General features: G+C 48.3%; 2 protein-coding genes across 2 annotated transcripts; one reads left to right on the top strand and one right to left on the bottom strand.

Moving 5' to 3' along the window:
• The first annotated feature begins 212 nt into the window (after positions 1-212).
• Positions 213-4257, top strand: LOC123191393 (histidine--tRNA ligase, cytoplasmic). The gene is made up of 6 exons (XM_044604153.1): positions 213-1667; positions 1820-1999; positions 2231-2623; positions 2721-3002; positions 3589-3729; positions 3806-4257. Exons 1-6 carry the CDS (start codon positions 303-305, stop codon positions 4106-4108), a joined length of 2664 nt encoding a protein of 887 aa, XP_044460088.1. The 5' UTR covers positions 213-302; the 3' UTR covers positions 4109-4257.
• Positions 4258-5137: 880 nt separating this feature from the next.
• Positions 5138-7634, bottom strand: LOC123191382 (bifunctional protein FolD 2). Its single transcript, XM_044604145.1, has 5 exons — positions 7480-7634; positions 7200-7383; positions 5891-6048; positions 5575-5787; positions 5138-5493 (listed from the first exon to the last, which is right to left on the bottom strand). The coding sequence occupies exons 1-5, from the start codon at positions 7570-7572 to the stop codon at positions 5263-5265; spliced, it is 879 nt and encodes a 292-aa protein (XP_044460080.1). The 5' UTR covers positions 7573-7634; the 3' UTR covers positions 5138-5262.
• Positions 7635-25573: the final 17939 nt, after the last annotated feature.

Raw genomic sequence — 25573 nt, 5'->3', positions numbered from 1 at the left:
CTGTGTCTGAATTTCCTGAAATTTGTTTATGTTGTACTACCACTTTGGTCTTACATTTTGACAATTCAGTATACCTGATAATTCCTGCGTGTCTTGGCGGTCACTCTTTTTAACGGCAGAATCTTGGCGGTCACGTTTCTCGTTTCTTTCGTCTTTTTTGACGCCCCATAAATATTCGGAGGTTGAATTCATCAATTTTTGTACTCCTATACGGTATGCTTGTTTTTGAGTTTTGATCTGATTCAAGCACGTCCACTGGATCACCGTCCCTTTTCCCTCTTGCTCTAGGGTTTTCCACTACCATGGCTACTCCCGCCGCCGCCGCCGCCGCCGTGACGCTCGCGGGCAAGGGCGCCGTCCTCACCCCCGCCGCCGTCTACGCGCTCTCCGCCGGCGTCGCCGGTCCCGTCATCGACGCCTCCGCGCTCCAGAGGCTCTCCAGCCGCGCCCCCTCCCCGCAGGAGACCCCTGGGTCGCTCCGGGACCTGGATTTGGCGCCGCACGAGTCCCGCGCGGCCGCGGCGGTGCTTCTCAACAAGCTCCTTCTCACGGCGAATGACTCCTCCTCGGCCCTCGTCACCGCCGCGACGGCCAACGCCCTCGCCGGGTCGCTCGAGCTCGCCGCGGCGCTGCCCCCCGCCACTCGCGACGAGGCCGCCGTCGCCGCGGCGTCCGCGCCGGTGGTCGTCGCCTTCGCTGCCTTGATCGACTGCTGCGCCACCCCTCTTGCCCGCGTCGCCGACGCCATCGCGGCGCTGTCATGTGAGGCCGCGCGTGGGGACCCCACGGCGTTCGACGTGCCCGCGTCCGGCGATGGCCTCTCCGACAAGGACGAGGCTGATGTTGGCGCTGATATCAAGATGCTTTTATTGGGGTCCAAGCTAGTGGGCAACGGTGGAGGCGCCTCTGCGGCCATGTTTGCCAAGGTGCCTGCTGTCAACGGAGCTCTCCGCGAGTCCGTGCGTGCACTGCACAAGAAGGTGCGGGTCGAGCTCAATGCTCCAGTGAAGCTGGGGAAGAGGGATGCTAGTGGAACGGGTGAGGGGAAGGAGGAGGCTTTGGTGGTACTGGCAACACAGCTTGCTAGGTCGTTGAATGCAATGTGCAAACAGAGCGTCGCTCGCGCAAGGTTCTGTGCAGGGAGCATTGCTGAGGCCGAGCTCCGGGAGAAGCTTGCCGGTGGCGTTAATGTTGATGATTTGAAGGGGATGCTCGATAAAGTTATGGTTGATTCAGATGCGGTGTCAGTATTGAGGGGGGTGTACAACTACTTGCTCAAGTTTAGGGACTTCCTTGCATGGGAGGCAGCTGTGGCGATGGCTGTGATTGAAATGGACAGTTCAATTGAGAAGCCTCAAGCTGGTGGGAAGAATGAAGCTGGCAGTTCAGCGGAGAAGGCACAATCTGGTGGGGAGAAAGTGAAGGGTGACAGGAAAAGCAAGAAGAAAACGTTGGGGAAGGGAAGTTCTGCTGTTCTCGCTCTGCTTAGGGAGCATGCTACAGATGGAAAAGCCGTCCCTTGTGTGAATTCCGCGTTGATTGCAGATTGGGGAATTGAGCTGTCTCTGTTGTTTGATCCTAAGTGCCCCAAATTGGAGTCCCTTGTGGAGAAAATCAAGGAGATTGTTGAGAGCAATGAAGTGGGAAGATTGCCTAAAATTCCCAAGGTAATTATCATTTTGTTTGCACATGTGGATGCTACATTTATGTTGTCTTTCTGCTTCAATTGTTTCTGTTGAGTTGATTTCAGAAACATCCTAAATAACCAGTCAATTTTTTACTATTTCTCTATCTAAATGCTTATCCTTACTCTCGCTAGGGAACACGTGACTTTGGGAGAGAGCAAATGGCCATAAGGGAGCGTGCGTTTTCAATAATTACAAGTGTATTTAAGATGCACGGTGGTGTTGCACTTGATACCCCTGTATTCGAGTTGAGAGAAACCTTGATGGGCAAATATGGTGAAGACTCGAAGTTGGTATATGACCTTGCTGATCAGGTAAAGTTTTTATGTCTTTTTGTACTTAACGTTTGTAGGAGTGTGTAGCACACTGGGATACCAGAACTTGTTTAGTTATCATGTGCTGGTTTGTTATATAAATTATTCAAACAAGGTTAAGGGGGAATTGTTAGTATTCAACAATTTGGTCAGTCCTTTGTCGCTGTATATTCCTTATATTACACACTTAGTAATATTTTAAATGAAGTCTTACCATCAAATAACCTGCAGGGTGGTGAGCTTTGTTCGTTGCGCTATGATCTGACTGTTCCATTTGCCCGTTATGTTGCCATGAATAACATAAGTGCCATCAAGAGATACCAGATAGCCAAAGTATACAGGAGAGACAACCCATCAAAGGGAAGATATCGAGAATTCTACCAGTGTGACTTCGACATTGCCGGAGTATATGAGCCTATGGAACCAGATTTCGAGGTTGTCAAAGTTTTGACTGAATTACTGGATAAGTTGGATATTGGCGTCTATGAGATAAAGTTAAATCACAGAAAGTTACTTGATGGAATGTTGGAGATCTGTGGCGTGCCTGCTGAGAAATTCAGAACAGTTTGCTCAAGTATTGACAAGCTAGACAAACTAACCTTTGAAGAGGTGAAAAAAGAACTGGTGAGCATCCAAACTTCTTTTTTTTTTGCTTTTATCTGTTGATGTAATCTTGATGTTGATATATTTGGTAGTCCTAATTGTTCTTACGCTGACTTAGGTGGAAGAGAAAGGTGTATCAAATGAAACAGCTGAAAATATTGGCAGTTTAGTGAAGACAAAAGGACCTCCACTAGAAGTTTTGCTAGAGTTGCGAAAGGAGGGCAGCAAGTTCATGGAGAACGAGGGATCTGTTGTTGCATTAAATGAGCTTGAGATATTATTCAAAGCTCTAGAAAAAGCGAATGCCCTTGACAGGATAAGTTTTGATTTAAGCCTTGCTAGAGGCCTTGATTACTACACTGGTGTGATATATGAAGCTGTGTTCAAGGGCGTTACACAGGTTTGGAATCTTCATTCACATCTGCGCCTCACTTGTTACCTGTGTTCTCACTTCGTCGTTTGTTTGCAATCATATTTCTATATACTAGGCATTGTTTTGTATTGCCAGTGTTTTCTATTAATCACCATTTGAAGATTCGTTACTTGATATACTGGTTTCTGACATGTACCATCTTATTTATCATCTGAAAGCATATTCTACATTACCTTTTGTCTGCTGTAACACTACAATTGGTTTACTGTACATTGATTTATATCTGAAAACTTTAATTATGCTTTGGGCTTTGTTTTATATTTCCTGTGCTTTCAATCAGTCACCTTTTTAAGACCCATTGCTTGATCCATTTCATTCAGAGATCTCAAAGCATATTTTACATTTCCTTTTTCTCATGTACTTCCTCTGCCCCAAAATAAGTGTCTCAACTTTGAGACACTTATTTTGGGACGGAGGGAGTACATTTTATTTGGCTTACTGTACAATGATCTATATCTGAATTTTCTTCATCGTGTTTAAGCATGGCAAGTACCTTTCCTAACTAAGCGAACAATCTTTTGCTGATTCCTGTGCTCACAATGTTTCTCTATAGGTTGGCTCTATTGCTGCTGGTGGCAGGTACGACAAGCTTGTCGGCATGTTCAGCAACAAGCAAGTCCCTGCTGTTGGCGTCAGCCTTGGAATAGAAAGAGTTTTCGCAATCATGGAGCAACAGGAGAAAGAAAAGAACCAGGTATTTCTTAATGCCCCTATCGTTACGTTGTTGTTGCAGCAATGTAGCAAAACTGATCTTGGATCTTGAATCACAGGTGATCCGGGCCACTGAGACAGAGGTTTTGGTGTCGATTCTGGGCAAGGACCTCATATTGGCCGCCGAGCTTGTGAACGAGCTGTGGAGTGCTGGGATAAAGGCAGAGTTCAAGCTCACTACCAGGGTGCAGAACCACATAAAGTATGCGACGCAGACATGCATCCCGTGGATGGTGCTGGTCGGCGAGTCCGAGTTGAGGGACGGGAAGGTGAAACTGAAGGACATTAGGGCTAACCAGGAAGAGGAGGTTCCAAGGAAAGATTTCGTTGAGGTGCTGAAGCAGAGATTATCTAACCCTTAGAGATGAAATCTTTGAAAGATGTAGAATGTGTGACTGGGCGATACATCGTTGTTGGTTTTGCTGTGCATCCATTTTGCTGATGCTGAGATGTGTACACAAGACGGTGCGGCTCCTTGATTTAATACTGATGATCACAAATTGTTTGAACAGTTGCCTTATATGTTGAGTGCTTGGTGGAATAAAATCCCTGAATTCCAAACTTACGTACAGATAGCTTCGGATCTACTCCCTCCCTACCAAAATATTAGACTGCAAATTAGATGTTTTTGCAGCTGCAAAAGCTGCAAAAACGTCTTAGAACATCTCCAACAGAGGTGCTATATAAATGACCAAGAAAAACGCTCCAGCAAAGCACGCGGGCTGCGGGGTTGCAAATTTAGGGTGCCGGCTTGTGCGCTTGGGGTGCCGGCTTGTGCGCACGGGTTGCTGCATGTGGGGCCGTCGAGTTGTTTTTGTGCATATGGTAAACCTCCCGCGCGCAAAAACACTATTTCAGCGCTGCAAAAAAAAAATTAGCGCACCGCGCTGCCGCACAGCTGTTGGAGATGCTCTTATATTTTGGTACAGAGGCAGTAGTAGTGTTTGCATTTAAAATTGAACTGAAAAAGCGTTTTATATTTTGGTACAGTGGGGATAGGCTACAGGTAAATTGATTGAAAATTGTTTTAGGGCCGGTCAATTCATTTGGGACATCGGATACAGATCCAACGGTCAGCAGCCCTTCTTCAACCTACACCCCACCTTCTTTTTCCCCAGCCGAAAATACCGCCGGCCAGGCGGCCACCACCGCCAAATCGCCTTATCCACGTGCGGTGCCTTGTGCCCGTGCAAGGGGTTAATCAGCTCCCGTGGTTTCTTCAGGCTTCAGTGTGTGGTTGCTGAGCAGAGAGGTGCTCAGAGGCCACATCTACTCTATCTCGAACGCACCTGGATTTGCTTCGTCCCTGCCTCGCCAGCGGCGACTGCGTATGTAGGGTAGAGCGCCAGCCAAAGCAGGGTTTTAGTTTGCCAAAAAAGGGACACCCCAACTGGTGAGCGACAGAGCGTCGTTTATTGATCTCGAAATAGCGCAAGACATGACAAAATGGGGAACCGATTTTAGTCTATGCACCCAGTTACAACATCATCCCCACATTACCAAATCACGCAGCAAATCAGCTGACTATACCCCTCTTGGCGCCGTCCACCGTGTTCTTCAGCAACATCGCCACGGTCATCGGCCCGACGCCTCCGGGGACCGGAGTCAGGTGACCCGCGACCTTGCTTGCCTCCGAGAAATCCACATCGCCAACGAGTCTGTACCCAGACTTCCTGGTTGGGTCGTCGATGGAGTTTGTCCCGACGTCGATGACCGCTGCGCCTGGTTTGATCCAGTCTCCCTTGATCTAACAGCCAAGAGAACACAGCAGTCAGAATTAAGGCAACGCCATAAAATAGGGTGGGCTTATCGCCGCAGAATAATGTACCATCATGGCCTGGCCAGCTGCTGCAATGACAATGTCTGCTTGACGGACAATTGTTTCGGGATTTGGGGTCCGTGAATGCACGATCGACACGGTAGCGTCCGCTTTCAGAAGGAGAAGGGATACTGGTAAACCCACGATGTTGCTACGCCCAACCACAACTGCGTGTTTTCCTTTTACAGTGACGCCACTTCGTGACAGGAGCTCCATGCATCCCTTCATATAAGTGAACAAAAACACGAAGGCAAAGATGTTACAAATGAAAACTGCAGTCAAACCAGTGTTGAGAAATGCCGTGCTTAAGTGCTGCAATCGATACCTTTGGCGTGCAAGGTACGAACAGTGGATCTCTGCCTTTCATTGCAAGCTTGCCAATGTTCAAAGGATGAAAGCCGTCGACATCTTTCTCAATGGAGATCTGGTTTAAGATATTTTCTTCGTTGATATGCTTGGGCAATGGAAGCTGAACAAGAATTCCTGGTGCAAAAGGAAATACTCAATAGAGTCAGTATACAAGCTTTGCTACATGTAGGAGTAAGAATTCCAAATACCAGACTGTAGAAGCGTAGAGCCCAGAGCTAGCAAAGCAACATTCTAGCAACGAAGTAAATCATATCAAAATAGTACTTAACTGAAAATTTAAGACCACATTTCAAAAAGAGAACCTGATCGACTAAAGCTCCATTTTGTGCCCTATAGCTTCATATTTGCTCTCTAAGGAAACTGATGGCTTGTGCCAGAAGCTAGAGATGGTGATCGAAGTCAGGTAACAAATCTCCTATGGCCCAAGAGCATGAGAACAAAACTAACTAGGCACTAACATGAATGCATGATTTACAAGCATACGCCCAACAGAAAATTCCAACCATCAGCGAAGCAATAATTCCCCCAAATAGTAGTCATTGTGCTGATGTGAACTAGGGCATGTCATTCTCTTCACAGGTGACTTGAAATAACTAAAGTCCATGCCTAATCCAGTGAAGCGACCACTTAAAATTACATTCCCAATCAAAGTTAATCCCTCAGAAACTGGGGAATAGAACACACAAGATGATGAGTACTGATGCTATTCTGGGCCAAAATTTTGGGCTCCGGCACGCCTGAAACAACTTAAGAACAACCAAAGTGTATCACCCCGTGAAACAATGTTCCAGTTCAGAATTATATTCCCAATCAAGCAAATCTCTCAGAAATTGGGAACGAAAACACACATAATGGTGAAAACTGATGCCATTCCGGGCTAAAATTTGGGATCCAGGACGCCTGAAAACAGAGTGTCGCCCAGTAAACAACGTTCCAGTGCAAAGGATTGAACTGTACATGAATAAACAGGATCAGACTTCTCTACTCTTTCACACTAACTCAACTGTAGAGCAAATCCGGGCCAGGGAATCCCAAGCAGTAAACGAATGGCATCACCTCCACAAAGGCTCACCATCTCGAGCGCAACTAGGACCGAATTTAACCGTCTCCAAATTCATCTGAACGAACCAGGTAGGAATGACTGCATCTACGGCACAAGCAGTCTGACACAGGAGAGACTCACAGTGCCAAACACAGCATTCATGTTCTCCCAGTACCACGAAAGGAAGACTACTGTATATCCGATTCGACTGCGGAGGGGATACCGTGGACGGCGGGGTCGGCGTTGAGGCGGTGGACCTCGGCGACGAGCGCGGCCTCGGCGATGTCCTCGGGGAGGTCGACGTCGAAGGAGCGGATGCCGACCTCGGCGCAGGCCTTGCGCTTCATCTGCACGTACGTCTGCGAGTCCTTCCTGTTCCCCACGATCACCACCGCCAGCCCCGGCACCTGCGACAGAAGGAAAAAGTCAGCGTCACGGACATTATCCCAATCCACAGCTGGTCGATTGGTCGAGCGGCGGCGTCGGGCGAGATAGGGGCTCACGATGCTGTGGGCGGACGAGAGCACGGCGACCTCGGCGCCGATCTCGCGCCTGATTTCGGCGGCGATGGCCTTGCCGTCGATGATTTGCGCCATTGGGGTACCACTAGATTCTCCCCCCCCCCCCCCCCCCCCCCCCCGCTCTCTCTCCTTGCAGCGACGACGACTGAGACTCGAGTGCTGTTTTCTGTTGGCTTTAGGCTAATAATAATACTCGAGTGCTGGTGTGGGTTAGATAATTCTGAGCCTGCTACCTACGTGGGCTGTTTCTGATTGGGCTTTCTGCGTAAATAGGCCCTGGGCCCTGCTTCTGTACTGTGTTTCATATAAAATAAAATAAAATAACTAGAGAACCTAATGCTAAAGCAAATGTAAAGTGCTCTCGATTTGTAATTAAAAAAACATATGAAGCATGTGACAGAATATTGTACCATATAAAGACAATAACTTCTGGCCTCTGGGTTGAAGTTAACAGAATGCTATACTTCAAAAATAATATGAAGTGAACTCCGTAGGTTTGCTCCGAGCATCCAACGCATATACATCCCATAACTACACAAAAAAATGAATTACTTTAGGAAAATGCTTTCTTTTAGACTGATTGATTCTCACGTATCATCTGTCGCCTTCCCCTTGCTCCATGTGTCTATGTGGGACAAACACATCGCTTATGCCCTTTCTATCTTATCTCCTCGGCTCAACTAAGCCTTTCGCCTCTTTCCTTTCGATCCCCTCCGCTCTTCTCTCCCCAAGCGGCCCTTCCCATCTGGGAGTGTTGCCTCTTTCTCCCCGAAGCGCCATCCTCTTCAGTGAGCCGGTGCTTTGAAGAATAACCAGTGATGCTTGGGGGCAATACAAGCCTGTTGCTAGTATTGCAACCGGGATCTCGTCGAAGTCGCACACGCATTTGTCAGTGCCGCTTGGGTGCTCACCGATGCACGATGGTTGCAGAGGTCGTTGGGCGTTGCAACATTGCTTATTTTGCGGTGGCAACGTGCCTTGACCACGTGTGAGCGGTGTTTTGCAGGGGGGGGGGGGGCATGTTTTGAAATGTCTTGCAAACTAGAGGTGACCGCAACATGGTCCATGTTGCAATGGGTGACAAAAGTCACACGTATTTTGCAACGTCATGCAAATTGGAGGTGACCGCAACATGGTCCATGTTGCAATGGGTGACCAAAGGCCCACGGGTTTTGCGACGTTATGCAAACTGAAGGTGACCGCAACATGATCTATGTTGCAATGGCTGACCGCAACATGGTCCATGTTGTGATGGGTGATCCAAGACCCACGTGTTCCTACAGTCGGGGCTCGTATGTCGGAATCCAATAGCTTTGAGTTTTTTCTTTTGAGTATGTTGAGCTCCAAATTTTGTTATTTTGTTTGACACACAACTTCAGTATTTCTTCTAATGCTCTATACACCTTCAAGGTAAATGCACATTTGCGCATTCATTTTTGTGTATTTACTCTTTATCTGGATGTTTCAGGATTTTTTTGGTCATGAAACTGTATTTTTGTTATTAACCTCCCACCACGAGTAGATCGCTCTGTTTTTTTCTTCTTTTGAAAATGTATTGTGTTCGTTGAGTTCATATGTTTTTGTCTGTGCCAACATTGTTGGATTTTTACATCTTCGACTCTGCCTTCTTATACTACACGTATAGCTTTGCTTGGTTGGAGGGAATTAGTGGCACAAAATGAGAATTTGAGGGGTACGAGACATAATCCATTGTCTCATTGGAGGTTGGGGAGTTGAGAAGGCTGATTGTTACTCCCTCTGTTTTTATTTACTATGCACATTAGAGTTGACGAAGTCAAACTTTATAAAATTTGATCAAGTTTATAGAAAAAAATATTTATCATAAAAAATCTATATGATGTGAAAGTGCATTCGGTAATAAATCTAATGGTATTGATTTGTTATTGTATATGTTAATATTTTTGTTTCTAAACTTTGTTAAAGTTTACAAAGTTGACTTTGACCAAAGCTAATATGCGGACTAAATAAAAATGGAGGGAGTACATATCTCTTCTGTGCTCTCTCCGTATTAATTCAGGTGGGATGTTAAATTCCTCCTACTAATTCCCAACATACAATAAACATGGGTTTGAGACTAAGAACCAACTTCCCATGCCTAATGTCCTGATAAATTCCACCTCTAAACTTCCATTCCCTATTCTCCATTGTAGCCAAACAAGCTGCTAGGATTTGCAAATGCAGTGTTGCCTGCCAAATGCGTATGCAGTAGAGTCAAGAAAAAGATCTTACATTATGAGACCGAGGGAGTACTATTTTGACACCGTATGAAAAACTGAACGCTTAGCACAAGCTGAACCAGATCAGTAACATTATAACATACAGCACTTGATAATTCCATTCTTCTTGTCACTAACATCTTGTTTAATTCTTCGAACTTGCAAACTACTCCCTCGTGCAGTGTCAAAAACGCTCTTATGTTATGAGACGGAGGGAGTAGCTACTGCCACGGCGCCGTCAGTAGGTAGTGAAGCAAGGGTACCAATGGCGTCCTGTGTTTACCCCATTCAAGTCGGTGTTTGCTGGGTCTGTAATGTTGTTGCCTAACACGTAACCCCCAGTTACTAGCATCAACGAAGAAATAGAAAAGCAAGGAGCAGAGCAAAAGGACCCATCACCATCAATTCAGATTTCAGAAATAATGTAATGCGGTCGATTTAAGTTTAGTATGCAAAAAGAAATAGTCTGCGCTTTGGATCTCGACGTGATCACTTGCAGGTAGGGACGAGGACGTGGCCGGCGAACACGATCACCCCTGACCGCTCCTCCATGATGATGAACGTGAACGGATGTTCAGCGATGAACTCCACATGGTCCGGCATTGGTCCGCCGCCACGCAAGGCCGTCATGACCGCAGCCGCCTCGGTCCCTTCCTCATTCACCTTGATGATCGCCTTGTGCGCAATCTTGGTCAGGAAGGTCGGCGGCCCGTCGTCCTGCTTGTACATGCCTCGCAGGTCGCCCACCTTCCGCGAGAAGGGCAGCGTGAGGCCCAGCCGACGGAGGTCGCTCCCAAGGTCCCAGTCCAATGACACCTCGAACTTGGGGAGCTTGATTTGGACTAGCTTGGTTTCCGTGGGCAGGACGCTGTAGAGGTACCCAGGTGCCGCGGTGATCACGTCCACCATGGTGGCCATGCCGTCGCGCTCGTCCGGGAGGAAGACAAACATGGAGAACTGGGTGGCGTCCTCGCCCAGAGGCGTCTTGACAGAGGTGGCCCGCGGGCCACGGTAAATCTTGTAGGGAAGCCCCTCGTTCATATTCCCCATCCGGGCCGTAGGGGAGCTTGAGTACCTTGAAGCCGTCCATGCACGAGATGGACATGGTCTTTGAGCTCGTACGTGAACGCTGCCTCGACGTGGCTGCCGTCGAGCCGGTGGAACTTGCCCAATGACGTGTGGCAAACGTTGAAGGGATTGAGCCAGCTGCCCTTGAAGTAGACCGCATTGGCGAGCACGAGGTCGGTGTCGGCGGTGATGTCGCTGCGTGAGATCATGGAGTCGATGAGGTTGTTGGTGGCCTTCTTCACCCAGCGGTTGATCGTCTCCACTGCTTCCTCCGGCTGAACATACAATAACCAACGATATGATTTCAGTTTATATCAAATGCGCAGAAGTTAACATAAAACTGTAGACACACGTTTCTTTCACCCAATGGCCAGCTGATTCACATTAATTAGAACACGTACTCAAAGAAAAATTAAGTTTAGAAGACTGTTTCTAATGATTTGATTAAGATTAATTCGAAGATGTTCTCAAAAGGAAAATAAATAAGATAGAAGATTGTTGCCTTGTTTGTTAGGATTTGTCCTGTCGAGAAAAATGTTCAAGGGTTTGTGTAGGACACATCTAGATGTGACATAGTTATGTCACATCTGTTTGTGGTCTGTTTTTTTGTCCTAATTTTTTTGTGTCTTTTTGCCGCATTATATATTTGTGGAAGCTTAAATGTGAAATCCTTAAAAAACATCTAGATGTGAATTAGACAAACTGAATGTTCAACGACATCTCGTTCATGATTGTCCACAGATCCATATTAATTCTACTAGAGGTTTGCCTCGAGTACGTATTGATCCCTATTAACTATACTACTTCCTCTGTCCCAGAATATAAGAATGTTTTTGACATTATGCTAGTGTTAAAAACGTTCTTATATTTTAAGACGGAGGGAGTACATATTTGCCTCGAATATTGATCCATATAATTCTACTACAGAATTGGCTTGGGTAGGAGGTTAGGGTTCCAGAGCACAAACAATCGCCTCTACTAACCTCATCGGTGAAGCTGACGGTGCGGGTCTCGGACTTGTAGGACTTGGCGGCGACCTCCTTGAACGCCTCCTTGAGCCCGTCGCGCGAGGCGTCGATCTAGACGCCGCCGCCGAAGAGCACATGCGGCCCGCCGGAGCCCGCCTTGTTGGCCAGGACACGATCGGCGACGAGGCGACCAAAGGCAGCGAGGCCGTCCGCCGTCGGCACGCCGAGGAAGTTGAGCAGCTGGGCCCGCATGGCGCCGCCCGCACCCATGGCCACCAACGCGAGGCCAGCGTGGATGGAGACGGGCGAGAACGCGACGTTCTTAGCGGCGACGTCCGCGTCGGCGGCCGTGAGGTGGTTGGCGAGGCGGAGCGCGAGGGCCGTCTGCCCGTCGCGGACTGGGTCGGCGGCGGCCATCGGGAGCAGGTACGTGCCACGGCGCAAAGTGGACGAACTGTACGTACTGTAGGTTAGGTGTATATCAATCTTTTCTTTAGTGTAGAAGGACAAGTATTGGCTGTGCAATCGTAATACATTGATCGGAGCACCAGACACGTATATATGAGTACAGAGGGGGCCATAACCTCAACTATACAGAGGAAACAGGACGTGGGCCCTATACACAATATACACGTACATCATATAATCAACCCCCCCCCCCCCCCCGCGCAGTCGAAGCGGCGGCAGTGACGCAGAGACTGGAATGAAACTCCTTGAAGGTGGAAGTCGGCAGTCCCTTCGTCATCACATCGGCGAACTGTTGTGTAGTCGGAACATGGAGAACCCGAACACGTCCAAGGGCCACCTGCTCGCGCACAAAGTGAATGTCCAGATCAATGTGCTTAGTCCGACGATGATGGACAGGGTTGGCGGAGAGGTACACCGCAGAGACGTTGTCGCAGTAGACAACTGTAGCCTGGGAGACGTCGTGATGCAACTCCTAAAGTAACTGTCATAGCCAGGTGCACTCGGCAACAGTGTTGGCCACCGCTCGGTACTCAGCCTCCGCACTAGAGCGCGAAACCATGGGTTGTCGCTTGGACGACCACGAGATGAGTGAAGGGCCGAGGTAAACACAGTAGCCAGAGGTGGACCGGCGTGTGTCGGGGCAACCAGCCCAGTCTGCGTCGGAGTAGGCCATCATCTCCAGAGAAGTGGACGCCGTGAGGGTGAGCCCAAGAGTCATCATGTCGCGAATGTAACGGAGGATCCGCTTCACGAGAGTCCAATGAGAGTCACGAGGGGCGTGCATATGGAGACACACCTGCTGAACAACACACTGGAAATGCGGTCTGATGAGAGTCAGATACTGAAGAGTACCAACTATAGACCGATAGAAGGGAGCATCCGACGCTGGCGAGCCCTCAAAAGTAGAAACCTTGGCCTTCGTATCAACAGGAGTAGCAACATGGTGACAGTTGAGCATGCCAGCATGCTCAAGGAGCTTGTGCGCATACTTCTGCTGATGAAGGAAGCCGTCCAGTCCCTGAACAACCTCAATGCCAAGGAAATAATGTAGAGCACCCAAGTCCTTGATGGAAAACTCGTCACGTAGCCGAAGAGTAATCTGCTGAAGAAGAGCCGCGGAGCAGGCCGTCAGGATAATGTCGTCGACGTAGAGAAGCAAATATGCAGTCGTGTCACCGTGGTGATAGACAAACAGTGAGGCATCCGAGCGAGTGACGCTGAAGCCTAGTGTCAGAAGAAACCCGGCGATCCACTGGTACCAGGCGCGGGGTGCTTGCTTGAGCCCGTAGAGAGACCGAGACAACAAACACACATGGCCAGGAAGAGATGCGTCGACGAAACCGGTGGGCTGCTCACAATAAACCTGCTCCTCAAGATGGCCGTGGAGGAAGGCGTTGGAGACTCCATTTGATGAACTGGCCAACCTCGGGACACCGCAAGCCGGAGGACGGTGCGGATCGTGCCCGGTTTAACAACTGGGGCAAACGTCTTAGTGAAGTCAACTCCAGTGCGCTGTCTAAAACCACGAACCACCCAACGAGCCTTGTAGCACTCAAGTGTACCATCCGAGCGGGTCTTGTGGTGAAAGACCCACTTGCCGGTGATGACATTGGAGCGAGGAGGCCGGGGAACCAGTGTCCAGGTGCGGTTCCGCTGGAGAGCGTCGAACTCTTCATGCATCGCCGTGCATCGCCGCAAGCCAATGGGGATCATGGAGGGCTGCGCGAGCAGACGCATGAAGAGGAGACGGCTCTACGGTGGAGGCGGCAAGGAGGTACTCGTCGCTCGAGTACCGCAGGCTCGGACGGTGAACACCGGTTCTAGCCCGTGTGACAGGGCCAGATGGCAACACCGGAGTGGCCGGCGAGGCGGCTGGCGACGGGGCCAGCATAACAGCCGGTGAGGCGGCTTCCGAGGCGACTAGCGTGACGGCCGGCGAGGCGGCCGAGCCGGCGGTGCCCGAGCCCGCGGCGCCCGAGTCGGGGGCGGCGGGTGAAGGGGGGGCGCCGGCCGAGTGGGCGTGGTCGGTCGAGGAGGCCAAGAGGGCAGGCGCCGGCGTGGGGGCGCAAGACGCAACTCGTCCCACGATGCGAGGACCGCCAAAGCCCGGAGGCGGTCCGAGAGCCGAGCGAGGCCGTCCACCTGACGGAGTCGCCGAAGGGCCGGCGGCAGCCGGCGGCGACGGGGCGACGAGGGGTACCTGGTGCTGAAACGGAAACACCTTCTCATCAAGGTAAACGTGTCGGGAGGTGAAAACACGATGGGAGACATGATCGTAGCAGCGGTAGCCCTTAGTGTTAGGTGGGTAGCCGAGAAACATGCAGGCGACGGAGCGGGGTGCAAGCTTATGAGGTGCAGCGGCGGCAATGCTAGGGTAGCAGAGACAGCCGAAGATGCAGAGCTCATCATAAGAGGGCGGTGAGGGAGTCGTGGACTAAGGGTTCCTCGGGCGTCTTGCCTGTTAGCCATGGGCCGGATTGATGGGCTGTGAAGATACGAAGATCGAAGTCTGCACCCGTGTCCGGATGGGACTATCCTTGGCGTGGAAGGCAAGCTTGGCGACCAAATATGTAGATTCCTTTCTTTGTAATCGACCTTGTGTAACCCTAGATCCTCTCGGTGTCTATATAAACCGCTGGATTTAGTCTGGAGGACGGACATTACCATAACCATACAAGCTAGGCCGCTAGGGTTTAGCCATTACGATCTCGTGGTAGATCAACTCTTGTAATACTCATATTCATCAAGATCAATCAAGCAGGACGTAGGGTATTACCTCCATAGAGAGGGCCTAAACCTGGGTAAAACATTGTGTCCCCTGTCTCCCGTTACCATCAACCTTAGACGCATAGTTCGGGACCCCCTACCCGAGATCCTCCGGTTTTGACACCGACATTGGTGCTTTTATTGAGAGTTCCATTGTGCTGTCATCAAGAGGTTCGATGGCTCCTTCAACCATCTACAACGATGCTGCCCAAGGGGGAGTTTTCCTCCCCGGACAGATCTTCGTGTTTGGCGGCTTCGCTCTGCGGGCCAACTCGCTTGGCCATCTGGAGCAGATCGAAAGCTACACCCCTAGCCATCAGGTCAGATTTGGGAGCTTGAACTATGTTGCGGACATTCGTGGGGACTTGATCTTCGCCGGATTCGAGACCGCGGCTACCACTCTTGGCCACCCCGAGGGACATGACCTAAATCTGTTATCGGACAGCATCCAGGAGACAGCTCCCATAACTGCTCTGGCCTTAGATCCGGAGCAGACTGCGCATCCAAGGACGGGAAGCTCAACCCCGCCACGGAGGCCACAGATTCCCCGGCGTTGGAGCCGCACATAGACTTGATCTCACACGATACCTATGCCACCGGAACTCCGGACTTGTCTCCGGCCGTAAGTTTTGAACCATGTGAGCCCGCGGACGCCGAACTTGATTGTTTATCGATCTTCAAATTCAGCGCCGCAGACATCTTCCAGCACTCGCCTTTGGGCGACATGCTAAACTCACTGAAAAACCTGTCCTTGGCGGGGGACTCACAGTCGAACTATGTTCGGTTCGAACTAGGGGCTGATGATGGAGAATCTTGCTTCCCACCCGCCACCCACTCCATAGCCACTGTCGAGGACTTAGCCGACATGCTCGATTACGGCTCCGAAGACTTTGACGGTATAGACGACGATACCGAAGAAGAGCAGGGCCGAAACCCGCCACTCACTGGATGCGGGACAGTCACTTCTTCATACGACATATACATGGTAGATACACCTAAATAAACTAACAACGATGACAAAGAAGATCCAATTGAGGATAAACCTCCTGAGACACAGCCCAGATGTCGGCATCAGCGGCACCGCTCTAAGTCACATCGCGCAAAAGACAGTAATACCGACACTGGAGAAAACAACACCCCAGACGATGCCGACGACAATGAAGCCCCTGTTGGGGCAACATCCGAACAGGATGAACTGGAAGACGGGCATGATAGCCCGCATGAACAGGCCATACACGAAGACTCGAAGGACAGTAATTATCTTTCGCTCCCCGAGGATGAGGAGAGCCTCGGCGACGAGGATTTCATCGTGCCTGAGGAACCTCTTGAGCAGGAGCGCTTTAAACGCCGGCTATTAGCCACAGCAAGGAGCCTGAAAAAGAAATAGCAGCAGCTTCAAGCTGACCAAGACCTTCTCAAGGATAGATGGATAGACATCCTAGTGGCCGAAGAATATGGCCCCAAGCACACAACCAAGGGTTACCCAAAGCACAGATTGCTACCTTAGTTCGATGACGAGGCGCCAACACTTGTACCAGGCGGTCGGGACAATGCGGCTAACCGACCACTATGCAGTCGGGATAAAGCGGCAGCTCAAGCCGAACAGCAGCCCGCCTCACCCCAAAGAAAAAATAGAGACGAAACAGCTCGAGGTCATACATACGACCCTCGGCAGAACCTGGATAGTAGAGCACAACACAACAGGTCGATCTATGGATCATGAGGACGTGCCTCGACACGCGACGTCAGCTACCTATTCGGACGTGACAAGTCTAGTTATGCCCGGGCCGAAAACTGCAGACGGACTCCATCTAAGCTACGTCGTGACGTGGCCCAATATAGAGGCATCGCACACCCACTCCGCTTCACTGATGAAGTGATGAAGCATGAATTCCTAGAGAGGTTTAGACCCGTGAATATCGAATCATATGATGGAACAACCGATCCCGCGGTATGGATCGAGGATTTTCTTCTCCATATTCACATGGCTCGCGGAGACGACCTTCATGCCACCAAATACCTCCCACTAAAACTCAGAGGACCAGCAAGGTGCTGGTTAAATAGTCTGCCTAAAAACTCTATCGGCAACTAGGAGGACCTGAAGACACTTTCCGCGATGACTTCCAAGGTACATATGTCCGGCTACCAGACGCCGATGACTTAAGTCACATCATCCAACAGCCCGGAGAGTCAGCCAGAAGGCTCTGGACTAGGTTCTTAGTTAAAAAGAACCAAATCGTAGACTGTCCGGACGCGAAAGCCCTAGCGGCCTTTAAACACAGTGTTCAGGACGAGTGGCTCGCCCGCCACCTCGGTCAGGAAAAACCAAAATCCATGTCATCCCTTACCGCTCTGATGATCCGCTTTTGCGCGGGAGAAGACAGCTGGCTCGCTCGTAGAAGCAACAGTGCCAGCGACCCGGGCACTTCCGAAGTTCGAGACGACAACGGGAAACCACCACGCAATAAGCACAAACGTGGCAATAGTAATGAGGGGGCGCACAACATAGCAGTCAACGCCAGATTCAGCGGCCCCAAACCCGGTCAACGGAAGAAGCCATTCAAGGCAAACAAAGACGGACTATCCAATTTGGATAAGATATTGGATAGGCCCTGTCAGATTCATGGCCACCCAATAAACCAGCTAACCACACCAACAGAAGCTGTTGGATCTTCAAACAGGCAGGCAAGTTAAACGCCAAATACAAGGGGAAGAAGCTGCCCGGCAACGGCGACGACGACGAAACTCGCCAACCAAACACCGGGGATCAGAAGCATTTTCCCCCGAAGTAAATACAGTGAACATGATACACATGGCACCATCCCCTACAGGGGAACGCATGGAGCGCTCACTCTGTGCAGAGGATCACACTACGGCTATCTCAGCCGAACTACACAGCGGGGGCATTACACCGCATACCTCATCGTCCATTAAGCCACCGGCCTCCATTCAACATGACCGTTCAAATCCAATATAGGACTAGCAGTTCGGCTTCCGCCGTCCGCCGCATATACCTAGAAAATCTGTAACACGCATACATAACTACACACTTAAAATACCCTGGGCACCGGCGGAAGCACAATACGGACGGACCTGAATGTACTCCCACAACCTTCCTTTTTTAACTATTTTTTCTTCTTCCTTTTTCTTGTTTCGCTCCAGAGGTGGCTCAATGGATGGCCTCGGACTCTATCGGAGTTCAGGTTCGTACACTCACTCAAGGGCTATTTCCATCAAGGAGTCCCTTCACCGAGGACAGGCGGCGCACACATGCGATAGGAGGTCCAAAATAACTCTTTGTAGACCGCACTCTCTATTTCGAGCCTGTAAAGTGCCTTTTTCCTCCGCCTTCGACCCCTGGCATACCAAATAGCCGGGGTTGCGGCTTTGTTATCTATATACACGATTGACACATCACTCAGATCCCAGTAAAAATAATCCATTCTTTTCTAAAGAACCGAGTTCTGCCCCTACGGTTGTTTCAAACATACACCTCGGCATAACTTGCCAGGGTCTCGGTATGGGAACAAACGAGTTCCCGATAAGTCCGAACCACTCTATAGCGTACTTTGGCGTCGCGAGTTTGGCCTTATATGCATCAGCTCCGAATCATGTCTTGGGTCAATAGTTGGGTTGTCCGGCTCCTGTGCTTGCTATCCTAGGTTCCACTCTATCGGCTAGGGTAGTAAAGGGAGAACTACTGCTATTGTGCTTCCGATTCACCTGGTTAAGCACCTCAGTAGAGAAAGCCAAAAATTGACTGTCATGGTGCGGCGAGAGCTGGTCAACCACTCGATGACTTATCGAAATCTTTTGTGATTCCCTCCATGTCACACGAAGGACCTATTTCCGGTCAAATATGTAAATGCATCGTATGAATAAGCCACATACATACCAGGGGCTATGTCGTAGAACCACCATAAAAATCCTATGGCTAAGTGAAAGTGTTAACGCCCTATAGTCTGGTTGCCTGGTTCGCCGCATTGACACCTCCTTCACGGACCAAGACGTTGGGTAAAGAGTGATCAGATGCTTTTTCGAACACCCCCGTACTTCCTACGAGGGGGCTGAAGCCGACGACTGGAAAACTTTCAGATCATATACAAACGGCCGCATAGGAGGAACAAAAGCCTTTACACACAATCAAAATATAGACTGATTATAACAATTGTCTTTTACAATTCATAAAGAGTTCACTCGAATATTATGCCTTTCGAACATTGACCCTCTATCAAGCGGGCAGCCTCTAAGACATCCTCAAAGTAATGCTCTGGTGCGTGATGGTCCTTGCCCTTGGGTGGACCCTGCGCTGCAACATCGACGGCCTTCATCTTCCCCCATTATGTCTTGACTCGGGCAAGGGCCATCCGTGCACCTTCAATGCACGCCGACCGCTTCACGGCGTCGATACGTGGCACCGCATCAACAAGCCGCCGCACCAAGCCGAAATAGCTATTCAGAATCGGCTTAGTCGGCCACAGCTAAAGTATGACATTCTTCATGATAGCACCGGACATCCTGTGAAGCTCGGCCCATTGGGACATCTGTTCATTCAACAGCAGAGGGTGTTTTGATGCGCCGAACTGTGACCAAAAAAGCTTTTCCATTGCATATCCCTCTTGCACTTGGTAAAACTGCGCCGCATCGGATGAACTCTTCGGCAAGTCCAAAAACACGTCTTGAGAACTCCACACTCGGTTAAGCTGAGCATAATTCGGATCGCCGAACTTAGTCTGTAATAAAAAGGGCTTACCAGCCGCAATCTCCCCAGCTTGCCGGATCTCCTCATGAGCCGCTCTAGACTCGGACCGCGCTTCTTTCACCTCTCGCATGGCCTTGTCAAGCTCAGCCGGTTTGGATTTATTCTCCTTCTCTAGGTATTCATAGCGACTAGTAGCATTTTTCAGTTCGAGCGCCATCGAGGATATTTTCTCCTCGTCTCGGTGCCGAGCAGCTTGTTCGGCCTTTAACTCAGCCGATGCCCTTTCGGCAGCCGCATTACTAAACCGGGCCTGCTCCTTGGCCCGGGCCAGCTCCGCCCAAAGAATCTCAACGACGGCGGCACCACCTGCAGCCATGCATATTCCAGTATGCAACTTTCAGCGTCACGCTTATATTACAAACATGTATATGTAAGGATTGCTCCGAATACGTACCTTGCGACTCATCAAGACGCCTGTTGATAAGCGCGATATCAGTATCTGCCTCATCAATCTTGTGTTGCAAATCCGCAATCTCTACAGTCCGGATAGTTTCCAGGGAGGTCACCGCCTGTGTTCCAATTAATCATATTACTTCCTGGGCATATATTTTGATCCTATGATCGCCTCCCTCGGGAAGCCAATCAGAGTCTCAGGGGCTACTATCTATACACAGGTGTATTCTTGAATAAAACACAATCGAACATATTACGGTACAAACCTCAAAGCCTCTTAGCAGGCCCACGAAGGCCTCATTCAATCCGTTTTCGCTGCCAGGACCTTTTCGACCACTGTGCCCATCAAGGTACGATGTTCCTCTGAGACGGACGCCTATCGCAACATGTTTGTCAATATATGCGGTGCCTCTGGGTCTCTGGAGACTGCTGTAGGAGTACGACCTCCCTTTGAAGGGATCCGTTTATTCGTATCCGGCTATAGAACAAAATGTTCGGGGCCTTTATTGTTGGTCCCCGGACCCTGGGCCACCGAAGTATCACCTTCGGGTTGTATCTTCATCATCTCTCACACCACTTGTTGATCGGGAGAGACCCTCCGCAACGACACCTCAAAATCGTCTGCCCTGTTGGGCGAGGATATTGGTGGAGGCGTCTCGCTTTCCATCATCTCCGGGAGAAGATCCCCAAGGAAGAGGATTGTTAAAGAAGACCGCGTGCCGAACTGCAAACAAAACATATATTCTAGATGTTACAAGAAAGGGGCGGGACGTGTTTAAAACACCCTTGTTCACTTACGATTTGGCCTGAGGCTTGTCCTTGTCATGGGATTGCGCGATGACGTTGTCCTCCAAGCCCGAGTGATACATCTCCAACGTATCTATAATTTTTGATTGCTCCATGCTATATTATCTACTGTTTTGGACATTATTGGGCTTTATTATCCACTTTTATATTATTTTTTGGGACTAACCTATTAACCGGAGGCCCAACCCAGAATTGTTGTTTTTTTTGCCTATTTTAGGGTTTCGAAGAAAAGGAATATCAAACGGAGTCCAAACGGAATGAAACCTTCGGGAACATGATTTTCTCAACGAAGAAGACCCGAGAGACTTGGACCATACATCAAGAAAGAAAAGAGGAGGCCACGAGGTAGGGGGCGCGCCTACCCCCCCAGGCGCGCTCTCCACCCTCGTGGGCCCCCTGTTGCTCCACCGACGTACTCCTTCCTCCTATATATACCTACGTACCCCCAAACGATCAGAAACGGAGCCAAAACCCTAATTCCACCGCCGTAACTTTCTGTATCCACGAGATCCCATCTTGGGGCCTGTTCCGGAGCTTTGCCCGAGGGGGCATCGATCACGGAGGGCTTCTACATCAACACCATAGCCCCTCCGATGAAGTGTGAGTAGTTTACCTCAGACCTACGGGTCCATAGTTAGTAGCTAGATGGCTTCTTCTCTCTTTTTGGATCTCAATATAATGTTCTCCCCCTCTCTTGTGGAGATCTATTCGATGTAATCTTCTTTTTGCGGTGTGTTTGTTGAGACCGATGAATTGTGGATTTATGATCAAGTCTATCTATGAATAATATTTGAATCCTCTCCGAATTCTTTTATGTATGATTGGTTATCTTTGCAAGTCTCTTCGAATTATCAGTTTGGTTTGGCCTACTAGATTGATCTTTCTTGCAATGGGAGAAGTGCTTAGCTTTGGGTTCAATCTTGCGGTGTCCTTTCCCAGTGACAGTAGGGGCAGCAAGGCACATATTGTATTGTTTCCATCGAGGATAACAAGGTGGGGTTTTCATCATATTGCACGAGTCTATCCCTGTACATCATGTCATCTTGCTTAAGGTGTTACTCTGTTTTAACTTAATACTCTAGATGCATGCTGGATAGCAGTCGATGAGTGGAGTAATAGTAGTAGATGCAGGCAGGAGTCGGTCTACTTGTCTCGGACGTGATGCCTATATACATGATCATACCTAGATATTCTCATAACTATGCTCAATTCTGTTAATTGCTCAACAGTAATTTGTTCACCCACCGTAGAATACTTATGCTCTCGAGAGAAGCCACTAGTGAAACCTATGGCCCCCGGGGCTATCTTCATCATATTAATCTCCTACTACTTAGTTATTTCCTTTGCTATTTACTTTGCCTTTATTTTACTTTGCATCTTTATCACAAAAATACCAAAAATATTATCTTATCATATCTATCAGATCTCACTCTCGTAAGTGGCCTTATAGGGATTGACAACCCCTATTTGCGTTGGTTGCGAGGATTTATTTGTTTTCTGCAGGTACGAGGGACTCGCGCGTAGCCTCCTACTGGATTGATACCTTGGTTCTTAAAAACTGAGGTAAATATTTACGCTACTTTGCTGCATCATCCCTTCCTCTTCGAGGAAAACCAACGCAGTGCTCAAGAGGTAGCAAGAAGGATTTCTAGCGCCGTTGCCGGGGAGGTCTACGCAAAAGTCAACATACCAAGTACCCATCACATACCCTTATCTCCCGCATTACATTATTTGCCATTTGCCTCTCGTTTTCCTCTCCCACACTTCACCCTTGCCGTTTTATTCGCCCTCTCTCTCTCTATCCTCTCTCTCTTTCTCTATTTGCCTCTTTTTGCCCGCTTGCTTTTTGTTTGCTTGTGTGTTAGTTTGTTTGCTTGTCGTTATGGCGAGTCCCTTATCTTCTCCGTTGACCCCTGAGTTCGAAATCTTTCACTTTAAACAAAGACTAGGAAAAAACTTAAAAGATGCCTGGTTGAGAATAATGGAGTCTTATCGTAATTGTACCTCTGAAATAAACCTGAGAATTTTTCTTCGCAATTTTTATGTTGGATTGAATATGTCTCATAGACAACTCTTGGATTGCGTTGCCAAAGGCAATTTTATTGAAATCGATCCCCATATTGCGCTTGAAATTATAGAAGGTATAGTGGGAACACTACCTCAACAAAAGGGGCCTCATCCTACCCAGGAAGAGACACAAGTTTTTGAAAAAATTTGTGAAGTTACTAAAAACTTGCAGAAATCTCTTGAACCTCTTAAGAACATTAGTGGAAATATTCACCGCATGAATATGTTGATTACCCTTTGCAATAAGCGGTTGGATTCGTTAGATCTAAAAATTTCAGAATATGAAGGGAAACATAAAGAACCTCCCGGATTCGAGCTTGATTCCGCTAAAAAGTTGAAAACCAAAGATGGCAATACCTAGATCTATTCTTGCTTGTTATGCCTAGCTAGGGGTGTTAAACGATAGCGCTTGTTGGGAGGCAACCCAATTTTATTTTTATTCCTTGATTTTTGCTCCTGTTTAGTAATAAATAATTTATCTAGCCTCTGTTTTGGTTGTTTTTTTGTGTTTAATTAGTGTTTGTGCCAAGTAGAACCGTTGGGAAGACTTGGGGAAAGTCTTGTTGAACTTGCTGTAAAAAACAAAAACTTTAGCGCTCACGAGAACTGCTGTCATTTTTATTTGGAAAGTGCTATTTAGTTAATTCTTTTTTGCAGATGATTGATAGATAAATTCCTAACGTCTAGCAATTTATTTTAGAATTTTTAGGGTTCCAGATCTTGCGCTAGCTACAGATTACTACAGACTGTTCTGTTTTTGACAGATTATGTTTTTCGTGTGTTGATTGCTTATTTTGATGAATCTATGGCTAGTAAAATAGTTTATAAACCATAGAAAAGTTGGAATACAGTAGGTATAACACCAATATAAATAAAGAATGAGTTCATTACAGTACCTTGAAGTGGTCTTTTATTTTCTTTCGCTAACGGAGCTCACGAGATTTTCTACTTTAAGTTTTGTGTTGTGAAGTTTTCAAGTTTTGGGTAAAGATTTGATGGATTACGGAACAAGGAGTGGCAAGAGCCTAAGCATGGGGATTTCCATGGCACCCCCAAGATAATATAAGGACACCTAAAAGCCAAAGCTTGGGGATGCCCCGGAAGGCATCCCCTCTTTCGTCTACTTCTATCGGTAACTTTACTTGGAGCTATATCTTTATTCGCCACATGATATGTGTTTTGCTTGGAGCGTCTTGTATGATTTGAGTCTTTGCTTTTTAGTTTACCACAATTATCCTTTCTGTACACACCTTTTGAGAGAGACTCATATAATGTTCTCCCCCTCTCTTGTGGAAGTCTTGTAGAGAAGTCTTTTTGGATCTCAATACAATGTTCTCCCCCTCTCTTGTGGAGATCTATTCGATGTAATCTTCTTTTTGCGGTGTGTTTGTTGAGACCGATGAATTGTGGGTTTATGATCAAGTCTATCTATGAACAATATTTGAATCTTCTCTGAATTCTTTTATGTATGATTGGTTATCTTTGCAAGTCTCTTCGAATTATCAGTTTGGTTTGGCCTACTAGATTGATCTTTCTTGCAATGGGAGAAGTGCTTAGCTTTGGGTTCAATCTTGCGGTGTCCTTTCCTAGTGATAGTAGGGGCAGCAAGGCACGTATTGTATTGTTGCCATCGAGGATAACTAGATGGGGTTTTTACCATATTGCATGAGTTTATCCGTCTACATCATGTCATCTTGCTTAAGGCGTTACTATGTTTTCATGAACTTAATACTCTAGATGCATGCTGGATAGCGGTCGATGAGTGGAGTAATAGTAGTAGATGCAGGTAGGAGTCGGTCTACTTGTCTCGGACGTGATGCCTATATACATGATCATACCTAGATATTCTCATAACTATGCTCAATTCTGTCAATTGCTCAACAGTAATTCATTCACCCACCGTAGAATACCTATGCTCTTGAGAGAAGCCACTAGTGAAACCTATGGCCCCGGGTCTATCTTCATCATATTAATCTTACAATACTTAGTTATTTCATTTTCTTTTTACTTTGCTTTTATTTTACTTTGCATCTTTATCATAAAAATACCAAAAATATTATCTTATCATATCTATCAGATCTCACTCTCGTAAGTGGCCATGTAGGGATTGACAACCCCTTATCGCGTTGGTTACGAGGATTTATTTGTTTTGTGCAGGTACGAGGGACTCGCGCGTAACCTCCTACTGGATTGATACCTTGGTTCTCAAAAACTGAGGGAAATACTTACGCTACTTTGCTGCATCATCCCTTCCTCTTTGGGGAAAACCAACGCAGTGCTCAAGAGGTAGCACCGAGCCACCCGGCGAAGGCATCTTGCCTCGCTTAGGAGCCTTTTCCTCCCAATCTTCGAAGGCGGCCCTTTTCTTCCCATGGGGGGAAAGAGACGTTGACTTCCCCGTCATTTTTGTCTTCAGACGATGGAATCTTGCCTGGCGCACCTTCAGGATGGGGGCCATCTTTGGTCCTCTCTGTCTTGCCCTCCTTCATAGGCATCTAGTACGGTGCTGGGGCTAGCATCCTTGTTAATACAGGATCCGC

The sequence above is a fragment of the Triticum aestivum genome, chromosome 1A (assembly GCF_018294505.1).
Source record: "Triticum aestivum cultivar Chinese Spring chromosome 1A, IWGSC CS RefSeq v2.1, whole genome shotgun sequence".
NCBI lineage: Eukaryota > Viridiplantae > Streptophyta > Magnoliopsida > Poales > Poaceae > Triticum > Triticum aestivum.
This window is presented reverse-complemented; position numbering and strand designations above follow the sequence as displayed.